At 29.4% G+C, this 23,392-nt stretch overlaps 1 protein-coding gene across 1 annotated transcript in view; it reads right to left on the bottom strand.

The window, feature by feature from the left end:
* The window catches only part of Scr (Sex combs reduced), a 59,938-nt gene extending 41,651 nt beyond the window's left edge, over window positions 1–18,287 (bottom strand). The window contains exons 1-3 of the mRNA XM_070634586.1: window positions 17,373–18,287; window positions 3,721–5,362; window positions 2,380–2,427 (exon numbers count right to left, since the gene is read on the bottom strand). Coding sequence (XP_070490687.1) covers window positions 2,380–2,427; window positions 3,721–4,387 — 715 coding nt within the window. The 5' untranslated portion in view covers window positions 4,388–5,362; window positions 17,373–18,287. The remainder of the gene's footprint in view (window positions 1–2,379; window positions 2,428–3,720; window positions 5,363–17,372) is intronic.
* Between the last annotated feature and the right edge of the window lie 5,105 nt (window positions 18,288–23,392).

The raw sequence follows: 23,392 nt of genomic DNA, 5'->3' as shown, positions 1-23,392 counted from the left end.
GCTGAATTTGGATCAATTTGAGCTGAATTTGGATTAAATTGAGCTGAATTTGGATCAAGTTGAGCTGAATTTGGATTGAATTGAGCTGAATTTGGATTAAATTGAGCTGAATTTGGATTAAATTGAGCTGAATTTGGATTAAATTGAGCAAAATTTGGATCAAATTGAGCTGAATTCAGATCAAATTGAGTTGAATTTGGATTAAATTGAGTTGAATTTGGATCAAATTGAGCTGAATTCGGATCAAATTGAACTAAATTTTGATCAAATCTTAAGCTGAATTTAGATCAAATTGAATAGAATTTGGATCAATATGAGTTAAATTTGGATCAAATTGAGCTAAATTTTGAACAACACCCCAGAAATCTTCTTAAACCTCCAAAGAACCTCAATCAAAATTTCCATAATTCACAATACACTTCAACACATCCACAGACCCGCATTGCAAACTATCTTCACATATTCCATCCATAATTAAATTTCACACAAAAAAAGATTGATGATTTTTTTATTCAAATAAATATTAAATTGCAATTTACACCTGACAGTTCTATGGAGATGAAATTTACTAGAAAAATATATAATTTATTTATAGCTGTAACCAGCCAACACAAACAATTTGCATGCAAAATCATCCAATAATTTAAAATTGTAATGTAAAATCCATTGATGAAGTAATTTTTATTGATAGGAAGTAAAAGATGAAAATTAATGGATGATAATTTGCAGAAATTGTACGCAACGTGCTTGAGGATTAATTACATGAATAAGAATAAGGTTTTTAAGCATTAAAAATTGGTTCTTCTTTAGAATCTTGTTTATCTTAATGTGCTGAAAATGTGAGGTAATCTGATTGAATTTTCGCTTAATTATGGAATTTTTTAAGGTTAGCGAGGAATCTTAAATGGTTGGGGAAGTTTATTATGAATATTTGAGGAGATTTGCGAGTGTTTTAGACAATGTCGTTGGGTTGTGATGTGATTAGAGGCTGTTGAGCATTTTTGAATCATATTTAAAGTGAAAATGGAATACAATGCCTGTAATATGCTGATAACTGAGACCAAACGTAAAAAAAATTGCATAAAATGTTGATTCTAGCTTGAAGTCGACTCATATCTTGTCAAACGTTCGATGAAAACAGTTTTGAGTTAAATAGGCTTCATTTGATCAATTTTACACAGAACCTAAAATCTGCATCACAAAATCAATCCATATTGATCCAAACATCCAAATTCACCTCAAAAGACCTGTCTTTACCTCTTCAATCATCAACACACATTCATCAGCGTCAAGCCACATCTAAATCAAACAAAAAAAAAGCATTCAAGACAATCCATAGAAATGCCAATAAATTTCAAATATTTCAGATAAATAAATCTCCAATGTTTGAGTCAAAAATTCAGTCAAGAAATGAGTGAATTGAGGTTGTTTGGATGTTAGGTCATAGTGAATATGGGGAAATATTAGGAAATATTATTAGAGCATATGGCCGATATTAGGGGATATGACCGAAACTATGGCATATGGCCGTTATTAGGGAATATGATCGATATTAGGGAATAAGACCGATATTAGGGAATATGACCGATATTAAGGCATATGACACATATTAGAGCATATGACCGATACTAGGGTATGTGACCGATATTAAGACGAATATAACTAGCTAAAGTTGTCCAGTTAGTGATTAGTTGTCACTTATCCGCTCGGTTAAGTAGTAATGCCTGGATTCACCTAAATATGACAATTATTAATCACAAAACCTTCAAAAATTCTACAAAGCAACTCTCCAGAACTCCAAATTCCGTCAGTTCTCCCACAAATTCTTTCATTCTAATTCCCCAATTCCAAAATATATTTTTTTAAAATAGAATGACCCTCGAAAATGATTTATTTAACAAAAAAGAGCACAGAATAAAAAAAAAAAAAATAAACAAATGTAAAAGATTCTATGCTGTTTATCTCTCGCACATCACACTAGATGCGGAATTATATTGTACACAAAAAAAAATTTTAATAGATATTTATGTGTGAGAATGAAATGATGATGTTAATGATGATCTGAAAAAATAAACAGATCTTCTCAATATTCTCATTCCCTCATTTATCGGACAGTCATGTGAGTTGAGATAAGAAGAAAATCGATGTTTGCTGATTGAAACAACAAGTACCAATCAATTCACACATTTTTTATAAATTGTCCGTAGGTGTTCTTTAAACTTTTTTTTTTATTCTGAATTTGATTAATCGCTTTCAGTTTCTTTTTCTTTTATGGATCGATATTTCTTGTGTATGCTTCATAAATGTTTGTGCAAATACTCAATTTACGCTTTTTATTCATATTTGGGGAAATGCATTAGAAAATCACATAATACTCACTTTGTCCTAAATGTACCCTCTTCATCCATGGGTAGATTTGTGGTGGATCTGAAAAATATAGAAATAAGGTATGAATTGTATTTACTATCGGCATATGCAAAATAGTGTGTATAACAATAAATGTCTAATCTTGTTATTTCATCATTTTTCATAACGTCAAATTGAAAACTCATTCATATGAGGTTGATTTGTGTGGTTTGGGATACCCTTGTGGGGAATTTTGGATGGAATATTGGATGGAATCTTGGATGGAGCTACTCTTCCCCTCCTTAGAGTACTATAGTATTAGTGAACGGCTCCAAATAAACACCGTCTTAGTCAAGACAGTCATGAAGCTAGAGTTAAGTAAACCCGAGTTGCACAGTACGGCAAAATACATTTTTCGAGGTAAAAATGGATTGAAATGACCCATGAAGAGAACCTAATGTGTTATCGTTGATACGACTATGCAGCAGTGCTCTATTGAACATTTAGAAGCATAAAACCAAGCTTAACTCAAACAGGCACTTGAAAGTGCATTAATATTTTCAGGTTACAACTTGGTAGGGGAATTAAGACGTCATTGAACATTTTCTGTCAAATATTGCTGTATGTTCACTCATTAAGGCTACATAAGTTCTCAAAAATCGGTTAATCGATCTAAAATTCGATCCCATGCTGGTGTGAGTCTGACATGGTCCTAGATTCGGTTTAAATCCAGAATCATCTCAGAATCACATGACCATGTTGCCTGGATATGTCTGGATACTTTGGAACAATCAACAGACAAGCTATTCTGGCGTCAACTATCAAAATATTCCATAAAACTTCCCAAAACTCCCCAAAAACTTTCTGTCCAAAATTCCCCACAAAGGAAGCAATAGGTGCACTCTTGTCTATCCACAACACATATTTACGTATTTATTTTCTTCTCTCTTTAAGTCTAAGCATAACAAGAAATCCATATGTACACATACATGTTGTCTTAATACACAATATAAATTCCATACAATTTGAAGGTAAGCAGCAGAACAGTTTTTAAAGGTATAGAAACAGAAATAAACTTTATTTTTTGCTTGTTTGCGGAGGTAAAACTGAAGGCTGCGTCGCAATTTATTAAGTTTGAATATAAAAGTTATGATATTATTATTATGGAAATAAATTGAGTGAAAAATAGTTTGCGAGCATAAATGGAACAGTTAAATGTTGGGCTATTGTTATATGCTTAAAGGGAGACCTTGAATTGCCTGATATAGTCTGTATAGCTGCATAATGTCAATTTATATAGATTTGAAGCTCTAACTTCATAGAATTCAAGTCTATACCCCAAAACTACACATAAAATCAAACATATCTACTCACTTTTCTTTCCAGTTCCAGTACCACTACCTCCCTCAGTTCCACTATCACTTGATGCATCAGATTCATCACCATCGGGACTACGCATTGGTAGTGAGGTCGATTGAAGATGACTGCTACTTGTATTCGAATTATTATTAGATTTACTATTATTATTCGCTACATTATTATTATTATTATTTGTTGAATGTTGCTGTTTAGTCATTGAGCGTGCTGTGTTATCCACGACAGAACTTGGCGATAATTTAGGTGATATATCACGGGCAGTTGATAAATCTTGTGGACTTGAAATGGAGGTTTGATTAATAGTAGGCGTACCATTGCCTTGTCCATCACCCGCATATTTGCAACTTGCTTGTCCAAGTGCCTGCTGTTGATTCAACATAAATTTCTGTGGCTGTAATTGTGTATAATCGACCATATCGGCTGTACCCGGTTGTTGTGTTGTCGCTGGTGTCGCTGACAGTGGATTATATGTTTGTGGATTGGGATAATGTGATTGTGGAGCGCCTGAATATAAATTTGGATTATAGGCAGAGCCAGGAAAATAATCATTTTGTGGCCCATTACTACTTGTACTGTTTGATGTGTTACTTGTATTATTCGGATAACATTGTGCAAGTGAATTTACAAATTGATAAGAAGACATGACAAAATTATTTGCATCCATTTTTGTGCCTGTTTTATGATCCGTTGATCCAAGTCAAGAATTTTTTTTATGTTTTTTTGTAGAAAAAATACTTTTTTTTCTTGTTCTGTTTATCCAGCCACTACTGTTAATTTCACGTCAGTGTGCCTAATTAATTACAATCCTTCTCCTACTACTGTAAATTGCCTATCATCAAAATTTTAATTACTGCAATAAATTATTAGCATTTCATTTCACTTGATACAGTCGATTTATATACAGTGAAAGAGAATTAGTGAGACGTGGGTATCGTCTTGTGATCTTGCAAGGCTATATGCTCACTGTTTGATCTTTGCTTGGATGTTTAGGAATTCTTTAGCTAAGGTATGCTGTCAGTTTTTAATGATTTTTTTGGTGATTATTGATGATTTTAGCTTAGATTTGCTAGTTTGAACACTTTGACAGTTTTGGATTGAATGCTGTCAGTTTTGACTTGTATGCTGTTAGTTTTATATTCAATTTTGACACTCTATGCTGTCAGGTTTGTTTTTGATTTTTTATTGTGAATTTTGTGTCAATTTTATTAATTTCTTTCAAAATGCTGTCAGTTCCGATGACTTTGCTGTCAGTTCCGACGATTTGCTGTCAGTTCTGACTTTCAAATTCTCAACACTTTGCTGTTGTCTTTCTTAATTCCAATATATATCCCACAATACTTAATCCAGTCAGATATCTCACACGTAAGTCAATCCAGATGCAAATAAATATACACAGTCAGTGATATTAGATTGTAATCTAAGATTGTACTTAATTACACTTTCAACACTTTCTCAAGTGACGCGATTATGTCTTTCCTAGTCGATTTAAATCGTATTTTATGGCAGCAAAAAAGAAACCGTAATTCTTATCGTCTAATTCTATAGTCTATATGTGTCCACCATGAAATAAAAAAATCACACGATATTAGATGATGATTCTTCTTCTTATCTTCCTCCTTTGTATGTCTTTGTACGTTATCTGAAATTATAGGATATACAACAAAAAATTTTTAATTAGTTTTCAATTAGCTTTCGTGATGAATCAAAAGATTTTTTCTTTAAATTGTTTCTTTATGAATCGGTAATTAACATTTGATTGTTTCAGTTTCTATATTCATAATGTAGATGTAGCCATAATATCCAATAGGCTAGGAAATGAACAAAAATATTTTTTATTGTCGCAAATGAAACAAAAGAGTTTTGAATTTTTTTTTTTGAACAATAAGTCCAAAACCACAAACATAATTAAAGATGCTTTTAATTAATTTTTTGTATTTTTTTTTTCGTCTCTCAATCGTCTTTCCATTTTTTTTCATCGTTTTGTGCCTTCGTTCGTATAAAATTATCGTGTATGGATACAGCACACAAAAAGAGTTTTTTTCTTATATATTTTCCCATATCAGCCATTTGAGAAGGTCTTTTAAGAATCCATTCTTTTGCGTAAAAGCACCGTTTGTTGTTGTTGGATGATGGTGTTGATATGAGCGGGAATATTTAGAAGATGAGATTGAGGGGAATTAGGAGTTGCGGTTTTTACTTTGAATTGACTATTTTAATGGCTTTAGATGGCTGTAGCTCTACTATAGGGTAGAGGGGTTAACGGTAAGACTATAGTCAAGTAGTTTCTGAGGGAAGTAATTAATTTTAGGGATTCTCAGACATTTCTTGGGCTACCCATGAAAGAAAGAGGCTTCTAGAAACTTAAACCATGGTTATAATAAGGATGTAAGCATTGCTGCGAAACATGATCAATAATATTGTAAAATTTTGACTTTTGAGTGACATATGTTGTCGCAAAGCAACAAACTACGCTCTGTTTTGAACTGCTTAGAACTTGAAACTGAATCAGATTTTGCCAAAGATTTTATTCTATTTTATATGACCAACGAGCTCTAAATGCGGTAATGGGCCAACGTGTGTCTTTGCCAGTGTAGACTAAGAGCTTAAGACTGTTGTATAAATTTCAAAATTCCTAAAAATGCGCTCTAAATCCCCCTCTCTCTTCCCTCAAACCCAATTCCACCTTTACATCTCATTCTTAATTCTTGTAATTTTTTTCATATGTATATTCATTTTTATTTTAGGCAAAGGAACGAAACGAAAAAAAAAGTGATTTGCATTAAACTACGTTTGTATTTTGGAATACATTATTTTTGTTTGAAAATAAAAATTTTGTATATAAAGCGAACATCCATTCGAGCATTTAAAAAATGGCAATTAATTTTTTTTTTTTGGTTCTCTCTCCACTTCTTCTTATTTCTTTTGTCGACAAACACACAACATATATACAGCGAAGTGGAACTAAAGACAGAGAGAGAGAGAGAATGAAGGCAAGCTTGAGCTAAAAGAAGAAAGAGTTAATAATCTTAATAAAATCGATTTTTAATATGGAAACAAAAATGTGCGAGAAGAGGGAACTGATGCTTAATAAACCGCCACACAAAAATTATAATGAAAGAACTGAAACTTCATTTTTAAGGTACCTTGTGTGTCGTGTCTTTAGTTGGTAAAGTTCTGTTTTATATTATTTCATGTTTTTTGTTGAATTCAACCATAGCTGTTCTTATAAAATTTTTCATATTATTATTAATATTAACATATACACATAGAATTGAAGTTGTTGTTGTTGTTTTGAAATACATTTATCTTTTTCATTAATATTGAGTTGTTGTGTCATTGGATTTGGGCTAGGGTGGCTAAGGCGCATTTTAGGAGTGAATTTTGAAAGGGGTTTGTCATGGCCCGAATAGCACAGATTGGCTAATCGATTGAAATTTGGGACTTAGGTCAGCAAAGCTGTTTAAACCGAATTCTACAGGAAATCAGTGTCATAATCAAAGAATCCAGAGTCACGCTGGCCTGGAGCTGGATTTTTGATCGATAAACCGATTTGTATCAATCAGGTGGATTGTTTAGACATTTTTAATGAGATATTAAGAAGAAATGCATCAAATCTAATTTCTAGCCATCACTAAGAATTGAACAAAATCTTTCAATACAATTCCAAGTCTTCTGAAGGGTTTGTCCTAACGAATAAGTCATACAATTCGAATAAGTCTTTATTAAGGGCTCCCTATGTGTCGGCATTGACATTGAAAGATCCCAAAATATCTGGATCAAGATCATTTCTTATAAACCCTTTCCCAAATTGAACAATTAGGCCTGAAATTAGGTTAATCAATCGCAAATGCGGCAATGGACTGGCATGACACTGTCGTAGTGTCGAATTTAAATCGAATGTGGCATCAAGTCAGAGTTACGACAACCTGGATCCAGACTTTTGATCTGTTTGTCCTCATTTCAATCCCAAATAAAATATTCAACTCAGTCACTAAAAAATTCTATATTTTGACAACTAGACAAAGCACAACCCAACTAAATTCAACTCTCCAAATCACAACAGCATAAAACTTGCATAAAACAAAACTTATTTATATTCTTAAAAATACACAAAATAATAGTAATAAAAAATAATAAAAAATGTTATAAAAATTGTGCCTGATTTTAACAAATTTAAAAATATGTTTCATGTGGAAAGAAAATTATGAAATGCCAATTTCTTGAATCAATTCTTATTCAGTGATTTTTTTATATAGTCAAGAACAACAAAAAAAAAAATGAAAGAAACAAGTTTCTTCAACTATAGATATTTAGATTCAACGATGATTATAGACTTACACACACATTCCTTTCTTTCATTTTTTTTATGCTTTTTTTCATATTGCTTCAAGTACTAAATAAATGAAGTAAAGTGGTTGAGTTTGTAATTGGATGGAACCGATGAAAAAATAAAATGAAATGTGCTTGATGATGATGGGTGCTGTTGGGTGACATGTTGTTATGGATGGAGTTGAGAGGGGTTTTGGGGCAGTTTTGGGATCGAGTTTGGAATTATTGGAGTTACTAAGGTCGAAATTGATGAAATTTAGTCAAATATTGGGCTAAATCCCCTGAAAAATTCAGAATCACTTCACTATTCCTGAAAATATCCCTAAATATCCCTTAATAATCCAAAATATCATTTGATACATTCAAATTTTCTAGATTTTTTTACAAATTTATCCAAAAAACCTCAAAAATCTTTCATGGATCCATTAAAATCCCCAAATTTCCCTTAAATTGTCAAAAATATCCTCAAATATCCCTTAATAATCCTTATTATCATCTTAAACATTCAAATATTTCTAAATTTATGCAAATTTATCCAAATATCTTCAAAAATCCTCTAAAATCCTAAGAAAAATCCTCAAATTTCCTTTAAATCAAAATATCCCCAAATATCCCTCAAACTCTCCTTAACTATTTTCCCTACTTAATCCTCATTCCCTCCTCACTAAACTATCCCAATTCCAAATTTTTCTCAATTCTAACCTCAAAATATCCCCAACAATCATAACCTCTTGCCACCCAACAGTCCACAAGCCCCCAAAGAAAGCATTTCTTCTCAACCAAACTCAACTCCATGAAAATTATAATGAAGCAAGTCTTGATTCAATTCAGAATAAGCCCAAAATATTTAATTTATTTTCCTCTTTTTCTTCAATTTCAAACGGGCCACAAACTATACTGCATTCTTCTGTTATTTCAATTCCGAAATAATCAAAAAAAAAACAAGGAAAATAAAAATAATTTTCATTTTATAAACTTCATGAATGTGCATGGTGTATTATTGTGATAATAAGAACTTGAGAGTTGAGTAAAAAGAAAAAAACATTTCATTTACATGAAATGAAGAATACTTTTACGTGATGTTGTTGTTGTTCAATGCACAATGTGCAGGCAGAAAAGGTTTAAAGGGAAATTATTGATGGAATGAGTTTGGTGATGAGGCGAAGAGGGTGAATGGAGCGCATTTTTCGGAATGGGGATTTCTCGAGACCCTAACAGGTAATGAGCATAATTTGTAGAGCTTGCTGTACTTAAATATGTTAATTAAGCGTCCTCTCAGCTTACTCTACTCTTGCCTGCTAGTGAGAGTTGATGAATTGGGACTTATTGTAGGATATCGTAGCATGACTAGGGTGTACTTAGGCATCAAAATTGACAGAATCACAGCTAGAAGCCGATTTGAGTCGACTTTTCCGTACAAATATCGAAATAACTTCAAGCTCTGCCAAGATTAGAGTCAGAAATCGATGAACTTTGAATGCGGCAATTTCTAGGTGTATTAAGCATGCCTTTTGGAAATACTGCTTGACCTCAGATTTAAAAAGCTAAGCTAGACTAGAACTTGACTAAATTAAATACAAAACTAGCTTAGAAACCGCCGATAGCCAGTAATTCTGTGACAAAACTGTCAATTACTGTAAAATACAAAGATCAACCTCATTTAAATGACAATACTTATTAGAACGTTTGAGTAACCTTTGAAAACTAGTTCCGAGTGGATGAAAATAAGTTAGAACTAGTCAACAACTGGGCATTACCTTGCAATCAACGAGTTTGAAGCACATATTTTAGTTCATTTTGGAAGTGAACTTGCTAGTGCACTTAAGTGTAGTCTCAAAAATTAATATGAAGAGCATATTCTCATTGTTGGCTAAGGGAAGCATCAGAGTTGATGCAAAAAATTGTCAAATATTGACCAAGCCCTAGATTATCGGTACTTCCTATGACAGAGCATTGAATTATGTAATATTTCCTAATTCACTAGCTTTGTATATCCAACAAAGTCCCACTCAACCCTCCCCATAAACCCACAGCCCCAAAAAGTCCACTTCAGACCCCAGATCAAGCACTCAAATCAAAAAGACCCAAAACTCACGCAATTCATAAAAATGGAGGAAAAAGAAAGATAATGTGATATTCTTTGCTAAAGGGTTAAAATGCTCATTGGCTTCAAAATTATAGGCTTTGCGTATTATTCGTTTTTAACGAAGCAGTTCTTCCTTTTCTTGATTGCAATTTAATTTTTTTTTTTTTGATTTTCTCTTTTCTTTTCTGCCTTTCTGCAAACTTGTTATTTCTCCCTTTTATTTTTTCTGTTTTTGTTGTGCATCCAATCGTACTTTTTATCGCGAATTATAATGCACACACAAAAAAACAAAAATTAAATGAAAAACTACAGAAAGAGAGACGAGAGTGAATATTATAAAGGAGCAAGTTCAGTGCATCTATAATTAATTGCTTTTTGAAAGTTTTTTGCGGAATTTTCATTTAAATTGTTTCTCAATGTAAATCTTTTCTTTGTGTTTTTTTGGGTTCCTTCTATGTATGTAGGATGTATCGACACGAGGAATAAATTTTTGATACTAAAGGTCAATGAATTTTTGGACTTTTAGAATTTATTTATGATTATTGTGGATTATTTGGTGTTGATTTGGAGATTCTGGAGGGGTTTTGTGGATTTTTGATTGAATTGTACTTAATTTAGGGACCAGATTGGATTATTTGATGGTTTTTGAGCTGATAGAAGCCATGGTTCGCCTTATGACATGTTGGTCATCAATATAGGGACATAATGCTTCCCATAAGCCCAATATGTCAATTATTAAAGCTAACACCTCTCTAAAATGATTCTAAACACCCAAAAAACCTTCAAATCTCCTCAAAATTCCCTCCAAAGTCTCTCAACCACTTTCAATCCTCAATCCATCCACAACGGTACCCAACCTCACATTTCTCTACCTCAACAAACCTCTCTTTCCACCAATTTCACAATTTAATCATAGTAATTTCAAAACGTTGTTGTCTATCCGACTCTACTTAACCTTATAGCTTATTGAAACTAGTTAAATCCTGCCTATATTTACGAAATTCATGATAAGTAATCATTTTCGTCTCTTTTTGTGTGCTAGTTTTGTGCCTGGGCAAATTCACTTTAAGTTTTATTCAATTTTATAAAAGCTATAATGAGCGTATCGTCAAGATTATGAGGCTTCGGAACAGGAATGAAGTATGCATTAAGGTGGGTGAGTTGGGGTGAAAATTTGATGGGTTAGTTGAAATTGGTTGGGTATCTGTTCAATGGGAGTAAGTAGATCAATTTTTGTGGACAGTAGAAGACATTGTAATGTGTACAAGGGGATTAGGATGTGAATTGGAGGAAATTGGAGTATTTTGGACATTTTTTGGCCATTTAGGGTGACTAGATTCATCTAAATAGCTCTAATTCCCAAAAAAAGGAGTTTTTCAGCAACAATTTTTAAAAAATTACCCAAAATTCTTCAAAACCTACTCAAAAGTTCAACAAATCCTACAAACTTCCTCACAACAAACTTAAAAACAGCTTCAAAAGTTCAATTTATTGCTTCATCATCCTCCTTATTATTGCATTATTATAAAGTTCTGTCTCCTATTTACTCACTTTATTTTTAAACCCTGATGGCTTTTTTCTTAATCAATAACAATGAAATGAGATAATAATAAAATTTCATAAAGATAATTTTCAACGCAATACAGCCATCTAGATATAACTGAAAGTTTTTAAGACTTTGAACGACATGTGTTTTTGAGGCTTTAAAGTAAACAATGATATTGAAAAAAATTTTGTTTTGCGACTGAAAATGAAATGAAAAAATGATGACAATATTTTTGGACTATTTGGTTATATAAATGATGAGTGAGGACGTTGCTAAGGCTAGTAACTGGGAAGTTTAGGAGATTTGGAATTTATGATTAAGTTAGCTGGGATATGGCTTGTTTTCTATCTAATAAAGAGCTTAATATATGCTGAAAATGAGAGAAACTAGTATAATCAACTCTAGTAGACAGGGCAGGTAGTACGTAGAGCTCTGGAATGCATCTAAATGCCATGAATCATCCCTAGAACTAGACATACCACTTGTCAAATGAAATTATGGCTTCTAGGTTTAATAACCTCATCCAAAAAGTCTCAATCTTTGCTAAAACCTACAAAATCCTAAAATTCACTAACAATCCAACCCAAAAAACCTACAATCCCTCAAAATTCCCCATCCACAACTCCCAACCAACCCAACCAAACCCAAAAAACAAATTTTCACCCATCAAATTTCAACTCCAACACACTCACATGTGAGTATTTATATTGTTTATTATTATTATTACGTTTAAAAAGGTAGTAAATAATGAGCGAGCTTCAAAGTCATTTGAGGCATACTCATTTGAAACATTTACATACATTTACTATCCCGTCAAGCATTGCAAATTGAAATAATTATAGTTTTATTTCATTGTTACTCTCACTGTGGGTTTTTTTTTTGAGCTGATATAGTTGTGAGAGCGAGTTGAGAGGTTAGTGCTGAGGTGATTTTGGATGGGAATTGAATATTGGGGTTTTGGGGGGATTGGGAGGGGATTGGATGTAGGGTTGATGGTGATTAGAAGGGAATTTTGGGGGATTTGAAGGATATTTTGGGAATTTTGGCAGATTGTAGGATATTTTGGGTATTTTTTAGATGTATCAGCTAGTGACCCTTGAGTAGGCATCAAACCCATTCCCAGACTAGTGTGCATCTAGCATGAGACCTGATTTTACCAAATCTGACTCAAGATACGAGCCACAATGGCCACCATTTGATCCATTTTAAATGCCACTCACTTAAAAATTCAGCAATACTTCCTCAAAACCTGTGAATCCCCAAAACTTCAAAATTTCCCAAAAAAATCTCAATTTCACCTTCTCTTATCCCCTAAAACAACATAACTCCGCATCTAATAAAGCAATCAAATCAATTTCTTATTCATTAAAATATCTTAAATTGCATAAAATGAGAAAAAATTGAGTCTTATTACTGCGTAACTAATATAAAAGTGAGAAACCATTAATTTAAAGTTCTTTCTCATAGATTTAAATCAATTAGCAACATTAATAATTTATAATTTATAATTTTTTTCACAATTATCATCTTCTCGGAAATCAGGCAAGGCTTAAAGCTCAATTTTTGAGATAGTTTTGAGATTGTTTTTTTGAAGTTTTTTCTTTCTTTTGAGATAATCGATATTTTGTAGAGATATGGAAGGTGAGTGAAGATGAATGGATGTGGAATGTGATTTGATTCATTGAATTGGAATGTATTGTTGGATGGGAAAATTTGTTTTGGATGCAATGTGGCCATAAATGTTTAAATTGATTGTAAATTATGTTTAAATTGTTATGGAAATTTTGAAAATTATTTAGAAATTTTAAGTTTAAAAATTCGAGTTTAATTAAGAATTTTTTAAAATTTCAAATTATTTTTCAATAAAATTTTAAAATTTTAAATTTCCTATCCATACCAAATTTTAAATTTTTTATTGATTTTGAATTTATAATCAAATTTTGAAATCTTAAAATATTTTGAAGTTTTAAATTTTTGAATTTACAAATATTTGAATTATTGAAATTTCTGAATTTTTAAATTTTTGAATTTTGAAATTTTTCAATTGTTAAATTTTGATAAAGTTTAATTACTCAATCTTCAAAAATATTGTAATTTTTTAAAAATGAGTAATAAATTCATATAATAATTCAAATTTTTCAAAATTTTGAAATTTATATAAATTTCTTAAAAATTCTAAAACCTTCAAATTTAGAATCAATTTCAAATTTTTTGAAAAAAAACCAATTTTCAACTTTTCAATTTTAACTTTCGATTTTTACTTTTCAATTTTAACTTAAATTTTAATATTCTCAATTTATTACAATTTTTTAAATTCCTTTTTAATAAGAATTTATAGAATTTAATTTATTTAAACAATTGTTGAATGACTTAACATTTTTTTGAAAACTCATCTGTTTATAAAAATGACAGTAAAGTCTTAAAATAATTAAATAATAGTTCTACATTTTAATTTCACAAAATATACAATAATAAGTTGTATGATATGACGATTGTTGACAAATATTATAACAGCCTGCAACTCCAGAGGCGCAATTCAAACAAATATGGCTTTCAGGATAACAAAAAATAATGCTTTGTCATCGATATATGGCTCCAATAATTAAAAACTTGTTGTTTTCGTTATTTTAAATTTATTTTAATATTTTTTCAATTAGTGGTTTTCAAGTTCATAAAAATAAAATTTCCAACTATAATTTTAGATTAGAAATTGTTTATGTTCATGAACATATGTTCTGTGTAGAACATAAAAAAATATTCAAAAATAGAACATTTTCGATAAAAATAAAGGTGTTGAAAAATTGAAGTTAAAATTATATTTGTAAGTGAAAATTCTAAGTGGATTTAATGTAGAAAGGTTCAATTATGGATGATAAATTGTTTTAGATTTTTAACAAAAATTGAATCATTATTTTAGGTAAAATTACTTTTTGATTTAAAAAAATTAATTAAGTAATTTTGAAGTAAAAAAGTTGAAAAATTCTTACTAATAATTAAGTTAGAAAAACTTTTTGATTTTAACAGATGAAGTTAAATTTATTATTGGATGTGGACATGAAGGATAATAAATGGATTCGAAAGAGTAACATGACAGCTTTATATTCTTAGTCATTAACGAATAAAGAAACTAAACAATAAACGTAATTTAAATCGGATTTGTTTAAAAGATTTATTAAGTGATTATTTGAATTTTTTTTTTGATTTTTCACTTTTTTTAAGTAATTTAAAATCTTTTTTTAATATTAAAAATTGCAATTAATTTTCAAAAGATTTCAAAAATTTGAATTTTTGAACTAAATGATTCTTTGAAATATTTGAATTTAATTTTGAAATATTAGATTTTAATTTTTAAATGTTTGAATTTAATTTTTAAATTTTTGAGTTTGATTTTCAAATTTTTTGAATTAACTTTGCAAATTTAGATTTTAAATTTTAACAATTTGAACAATTTACAATACAATTTCAAAATTTTGAATGAATATTTTATCTTTATCTTCAAACTTTAAATTAAACTTTTGAATATTTGGATTTTAATTTTGCAATTTCTGTTTATATTTTTGAAATTTTAGTCGAGTTTAGACAATTCAAAAACTGACAAAAATTGAAAATTGTCTCAAAATTCTAATTTTATATAAAATTCAATCCTAAAATCCCAAAGAAAAATTGAAAAACTTGAAGCAAAAATCCTAATTAATTTCAACTTAATAATCGATTAATTAAATGACTTCAAAACCCTTCATTTTCCGCATTGAAATTAATTACTTATTACACAAAGCTAATGCCTTTAAAAATCCATTCCAACATTAAACACAAAAAAATTGTCATGAAATACAAAACCAGAACAATATTATTCATAATTCCAAATGAAAATTAAAAACAACTTTTCGTTTTCCCAACAAAACAAGGAAAAATTTTTTACATTTTCTTTTGTACTAAGCCATCCACGAAATATAGTTTTTCCTCTATGACATTTAAGTAGAATAAAATTTATGCAGCACAACATGAAAAAAAAGTGAACATTCGTGACGTTCAAAACGAATGGGAAATAATTCTCTCTCGTTAGCGACGGTGGTTGAGTTAAATGAAATTTTATGAGCTACAATACATTTCTTGAACGGTAGAAGGAATTTTTAATGGTGGATGTCTGGTTTGGGGAAATTAGTTTTTATGGTTATTCATTGAAACTTTGATATTTAGGGTAATAAAAACTACTAAGTTGCAAATGGAATTTGCACCAAGAATTAATGAACTTGATGCAAATATTTAAAATTTTAAAAAGAATTCAAAGTCAAATTTAAATTTGTTCAAACAGCACAAATCGGATAATTGATCTAAAAATTCGGCACAGTCCGGCATGACTATGACTTGGTAGATCCAGATGACATGACTTTAGCACGATTCTGGATTTTGGATTAAACTACTTGGATAATTTGAATTGTCATAAAATATATTCTTGTATGGAATGAAACTAACAAAAATGTATTATGCAGCTTTGATTACTATGTGTATATTATAAGAACTGGAATATCAGTATCTTATTATATGATATTGTAAGAATAAACGTGCATGACAATTGATCTTCGTGACCAATGATGCAATTAAGGATTTAAATAATTTTTAAAATTAACTATCATTAAAAATGCAAAAATTAGGTTTTTAAATTTAGCATAGTTGTGTAATATAATGTTATGAAGGTTCTATTAATTCTTTAAAGTTGAAATTCTAAAGATGTTAAGTTCTCAAATATTGAAATTCTTAAATGTTGAAGGTCTTTTGAATTGAAATTCCTAAAAATTTGAAATTCTTAGAAATTGAAATTCATGAAAACTTGAAGTTCTTAAAAATTGAAATTTTTTAAATTTTGAAATTCTTAAAGATTGAAAGAGGTTAAAAATTGAAAATCTTGAAAATTAAAATTCTAAAAAAATTGAAATTCTTAAGAATTGAAACCATCAAGAGTTTTAAAATTTAAAATTTAGAAAAAGAATTAAGTTTACAAATAAGTATAAATCAAATTTGGATTTTGTTAACTAAATTCCATAGATTGAATATTGAACAAAATCGATTCGACTTATTCTCACAAGTCTTAATAGCACTAAAGCTAAGAATTCACAAATTCTAAGTTGACACTAAAATGACAATCAATTTTAAAAAAGTTAAATTTTCATTCAAACCCGACAATATTCACCAGAGTTGTAAGAAGACTTGAATATTATATGAAAATGTCGACACGACTTCTTTTGAAATTCAACTTAACTTAAATCTCTCTTATTTACAGAGTTTATGATTTATAGATTGATATAAAATTGTAAAATTTGGTTAAAGATAAGTAAACTGCATTATAATTTCAATTTTTCCAATATTCTGTGATTTCAATTGTCATATAAACATTAAAAATCAAACTGACAATATTGCAAACTCAAAACTTCAATTCAAATTGAAAATTTCAACTTTTTAAATTTTATTTAAAAATTTGTCATTAATTCTTTCAACTTTCAATTTCTCAACAAATATACTCAATATTTCTTCAATTCTCAAACGTTCATCGACAATTTTTAATGACATTCTTATATAACTTCCCAAACGAATCTTCAAACAACTTCCTTCATCAACCACAAAACTCAGTTTATATTACCGATTCATATTTATCTAATTAACTAATTTAAAAAATATTGAAAATTCACATACATTATTCTTCCGCAACTAAATTATCAATTCGATGACAAGTTAAATGATCCAAACACTCTTTATAAAAAAAATGCAAAAAATTCTTCTTGTTCCTTCACAAATAAATAATTATTTTTAAAAAAAATTCACTTTTTATTTTCACAAATCATAAACTTGTGATGGTGTCACACAAAATATACAAGTCAATAATCATTGCACTATTCTATCTATTTATTATTTTTACTCTGTCCAATCACTTTCTTTCCTTTCTCTTTTATTTTTCTTTCTTTTGTTCACTTTTATAGAAATTTTTATAATATTTTTAGGTGTGAATTGTGAAATCCTTAAAGTCCTTTTTATAGAGATTCTCAATATAATTTATGACCTGCACTTTCTTTTATTATTTTTTCTATTATTGAATTTTTATCTCTTTTTTCAAATTTCTTCATCATTTTTTGTTCACTTGTTCACTATAAAATTTTTCACATATTTTCCACATTATTTTTTTTTATATTAATTAATAATCCTTTATTTCTCGGTTGCTCTCGAATAAATTACAAATAATCATATATATATAAATTTATATATGCAACTCAATAATTAATGTATTTCAATTATTAAGTGATAAAATATATTAATTTTTAGCAATAAATAAAAATCTTGATTTGATTTTTTCTTTTATTTTGAGCCACTGCGATGCGATCTCGGAAAAAGTACGTGTTTAAAGCGCCAATGTTTCAGTTTGACTACTTTATGGATGTATTATTGTATAGTGTCTCAAAAGAAAAAAAAAAATTACACATTATTATTGCTGCTCGTCGTTCTTTTCGATACTTTTTTTCATTTTTTTTTTTTTTATATTTCTTCTCTTTACTTCTCCCCGGCGTGTGTAAAAATATTTCATTTGCTTTTTTTTTTCTTTTTTTTTTAATATTATTGAATATATACGGAGAAGAGAGGAACGACTGACACCGGGTTCGAGATGACGAGAGAGACAAAAAATGGGCAATAATATGAGATAGTAAAATACATGAAGACATGAACGAGAATGAGATGGAAGGCGTTACGTGAGAGAAACGAATGAGTGACGATCACATTGTGATTGAAAGAGATGGAATGTTGTGCGGCCCCCTTTTTTCATTCATAGAATATCATCGGCGCATGTGCGTTAGACAGAGATGGCATATACTGCGTGAATAGGATAGACACAACTAAATGTTGAGTCGAGACGATGGTCTCATAAATCAGAATGAATTCGAAATATGATGGTGAATTGAAAATTGCACAACAAGTGTTGAAAACATACAGAACTGACTTGGATGAGTTGAAAAATAATTTCACATAATATATCTCATATAGATAAACAATAGAATCGCTGCACACGATAAATTTTACTCTCTTTTTTGCTGCTTAAAAATATTATTTTCTCCTTTCTCTCAGATTTTTAGATGAAAGGGGTCGATTGGGGAATACGGAACACTGCTGGGTGGGGTTTTGTGAGTTCAGGAGGGTTTGTAGCTCAATTGGGTAGTGCTGTTGTGCTTATGAATTGTAAGGTAAGCTCAGTGATCGTTAGTTCGAATCTCAATTTACTAAATTGCCATATTTCATCAAAATAATGAGAAATTGAGGCTTACGAGCTTATAACTTGGATTTAGAATTGTGTTTGGTGGACTATCTAAGTGTCAGAAGCAGTAAGGCTCTATCCAGCTGCACTAGAAGTTCAATTTGAATTTTTAGAGACACAATCCCGCTTCATGCTATTCAATTCAAAGCCTACAGTCCCTCAATCTAGTCTACATTCAGAAATCAGAGCTGTTGAACTAGTTCGAATCCTATTATAAGTTCTAGATGCATCTACAGTCCAATTCCTACCTAACAGCCATCCAAAAATCCCAACGACCGACCCAAAACTCCCAAACACCCCCCATCTGCTGTGCTTCATGTTTATTTATTTTATTATATCTATCTATATATATTTATATTATTATATTCATATACAGTCATCCATACATTCATAAAAATATCTATCAATAATGATAATGGGAAAAATTGTATTTCGATTTGTTTAACTGTAATGAATAAAAAATTATGTGCGCCATAACTATTTTATTAATAACTTATCGCATCAATCATATCAATTATTGGCTTTTTCCATCCAATTCTGATAAATTTTTATCTTTTTTTTTTATTTTATTTCTGTTTGTGTGCCTTCCTTTTGCTGCTTTGAAACATATGGATAGAAATTTTTAGTCATTTTTTGTGCTGTCATTATTAAAAATTTTTGTATTTTGATAAAGTTCAAGGTTTTTCAATGCTGTAGGCTAATGTGATCTTTTTTCATGTGTTTATGGATATGTTGTAAATTGGAATTTTTTTGTGAAAGAGTTTTGAAGGAATTATATTAAAATTGAGGATTTTTTCAAATACCATGAGTAAAATTTTTAAAATTGTTTTTAAATTTGTAAAAAAAGTTAAAATGGATTTCTAAGTGTGCATTTAAAGAGTTATTTTTTTAATTTTTAACAAATATTTTTAAATTTTTGAAACTAAAAACTCTTAATTTGAATGGAAGAAAATTAAAAAAAAGACAAAAAAAACAGGTTAAGAAAAACGATTTAAAAATTATATTTTTTAAACTGCAAAAAAAATTTTTAAATTTTTGGAATTAAAAAATTTTTTTTCAATTTCAAAAATCGAATTTTTAAATTTTAAGCTTTACCAATATTTTTAAATAAATCTTTTTAAAAATTTTTAAATTTTTTTCATGTATGTGACTAATGAATGGTTAAAAAAATTTAAAATAAAATAAAATGAAAAAAAAATAAAATCTTTTTACAAGTTATTTTATTATTTTTATAAGTTCTTCAAAAAATTCAAAATTTCAAGATTTTTTAAACGTTTTATTTTAAATTTTCAAGGATTTTTACATCAAATTTATTAAATTAATTCAATTTATTTTTTTTTTAAAATTATTATTTGAAATTTAAATTAATTTTTAATTTAATAATAATCCTTTAAAAATTCAATTTAAAATAAGCCCTGAAATTTTTGAATTTTAAATAAATTCTGAACAAAACAAATTAATTTTAAAAGTCTCGAACCGAAAAAAAAATCAAAAACATTGAATTTACAAATTTTAGTTAATTTTAACAGTTTTTCAAATCATTTAAAAATAAACAAAATTTTTTTTTAAAAAAAAATCTTTTAAATTAAAAATATTATGTTAGTTGTTTTTATTTTGAATTTTTTAACTGCAGATTAAAGGTTTTTGTGTTTATAAATTTTAAAATTTCAAAAAAACTTTAAAATTGCAAGAATCGCATGTCTTTTGATGTCTTAATTTCAATCTAAATTTTAAATTCTTCACCAACAAGAATAATTGACAAATAAACTCTTAAATTAATCATTTCACGGTATAAAAATATCAAAAATTAATCCAAAAATTGTGTAATTTCTTCCAACATGCATAAGATAATAAAAAAAAAAATAAATTTTATTCCAAATTATCAACCGATGAACACAAGAAATAAATTTCAAGATCAACAATGCATAACCACCAGTTCATGTTCATCTATCAAATGATTTAATACACATAATCCAATAATATATCCATACATGTACCGAGATCCCCGACATAATCAGCGATGAATTTTTATATTTTAAAAACAAAATGTGTTTTAATTAAACTTTAAGAAGTTCATAAATTAAATGACGATTCGTGAAGGCACAAAAGAAACAAGTTTTTACTCTTTCATTCCATTCTGCTCTTTATTTCCATTTTCTTCTTACGTGTGCAGTTTCTTTATCTTACATGCGATTAAAATAAATGAACCCACCTAATAACATAAATTTTTAAAAAAGGCTACTGCAGAATAAGAGAGTATCTCTTATTTCGTGAATGAACAGCCAAGCCAGAAAACATCACATAAATAAATAAATATACACATACATGGCATGTAGGATGTAAAGGCACACAAAAAACAAAAAAATCTTCGCATCTTGTAAGTTGAAAATTTGGCATAATTTAAATTCGTGGTAATATGAGATTTGAGATCTAAAAAACAGAGTCTTATTCATGCATAATGGATTTATTCGGTAGATGAGAGTAAACAGCCTCGGACTTGACTTACTGAAAGAACGATACCGACTTGAATATATTTTTCTGTTTAATTCATTCCTTTACTCTTCGCATTGATAACCGCTTTCTTGCCTTAAAGAGACACAACAACACAACCGAATGGAGAAAAGTAAAAAAAAAAAGATTAATTTAGCACGGTAGATGAATTAAAGTTCTTTTAAAATGTGGTAGATACGGAGATACTTGGAATTGGCTTTTGGTGTGGATGGATGGAGCGTATTTTTGATGTTTTTGGATATGAATTGGTCGAATTTTAAATTCAGTTAAGAACTGCAGACTCCATTTTCTGTGTTTTAGATGCAAAGTCTTTCAGTTTTTGGTTGTATCTTATAGTTCATTTAAGAATTGCAGATCTGTAGGCTTTTTTCGCTCTAGCTGAATTCAAAGTTTACTCAAAGTCAGCTCAAACTTTATTTGAAGTCAGAAATTAGTTTTAAAGACATTCGAGGACACGCTACTTTAGTAACAGATCAATTTTGCTTATATCTCAGTATAGAAAGTCATAAAAACGGTCCTTAAGTCGACTTGACTCAAAATTCCAATACAAAATCGGAGTTGACATTGAGTTCTTGGAGTAACTGAGCTGATGGAAGACTAGAATGTAGTTTGGAGTGTAGCAGCTCACTATGATAACTGATTTTGGCTCATTTGCTGCAACAAGGATCAAAATTTGTTCATGTCAGGTCGCCCTTTGCTCTCTCCATAGGTACATGACCCAAAGTATCTCCAATACAACGTACCTAGTCACAATTTGAGTGTCATAAATATACACAACCCAAGTTGGTAAGGCTAGAAACAACATAAAATCACTCGAATCTGACTTGAGTTTAACTGAGATTTAGCCCGGGTCGTTAGGATCGTTCCACCGACACTCGAATACTAAGCCGCTGCTGTTTATTTGCCAATCCAACCACCAACTCCTCATCAATCTGTCCCAATTCCTAAAAGTCAGCTAACAAAAAAAAAATCTACAATCGCTTATTTAAAATAAACACGATCTGTGTCTCAAACAAAAAAAGAACATTTCTTGTATTTTCATAAGGATTAAAATTTATTTGTGTCTGTAGAATATGAATATTCAAGAACCAACCGCCAACGCACATGTTTAAACATCCATTTTCAATTCAATGTGCATTTTAAGCAGTTTTTGTTTTCGGTGAGATAGTTTAGTCGTCCCGAGGATGAATACATCCATTCCATTTACAAAAATAAATATGAAGCACATGTCACGAAAAAAAACGGAAGTGAAAGGAAATATTTATAAAAATAATTCTCAACTTCTCCATCATCGATTTCGTGCTACAAACCCGAACAGATATGCTTAATGTAATTTTTCACTTTTAAAGTTAAACGACTTTAAAGTGTCTGTAATGACCTTAACTCTAATTTGTTACGATAAGTCATAAATGGAATCCTTAAATGCTCAACAATTGTCACCATACTAAATGGATTTATGGTTTAAAAGGATTAAAGCCATTATCCAAATTGTCTCTCATAACATAAATATGAGGTGGTCAATTCTACCTGTCAAGATTTCGAAAGGATTATAAGGAACAAAAAGAAGTGCAAAAATGCAAATTTTTTGCTCGAATTTTGCTTTCATTTTGTGACCTTGACTTTGTTGTTATTGGCATTTTGTTGATTCTTTTTGTGAGATTTGGAGATTGTTTGAGATTTTGCAATGTGCAGTGAACAATGGGGGTTGCTGGAAGGGGTTTTTTATGGACATTTTAGTTAGTGTTTTTGTAAGGTTGACCAAAAAATGAGTCTTGTTTTAAAATTAAGGAAATATAGAAGTATTTAAAAAAATTAAATTAAATTTGAGTTTAAAACTTGAAACTTTAATTGAAATTTGGAACTTGGATTTAAATTTGAAATTCGGATTTAAATTTGAAATTTG

This window comes from Chironomus tepperi, unplaced genomic scaffold (assembly GCF_022539635.2).
Source record: "Chironomus tepperi strain 1889 unplaced genomic scaffold, CSIRO-AGI_Ctep_v1 contig_85, whole genome shotgun sequence".
NCBI lineage: Eukaryota > Metazoa > Arthropoda > Insecta > Diptera > Chironomidae > Chironomus > Chironomus tepperi.
This window is presented reverse-complemented; position numbering and strand designations above follow the sequence as displayed.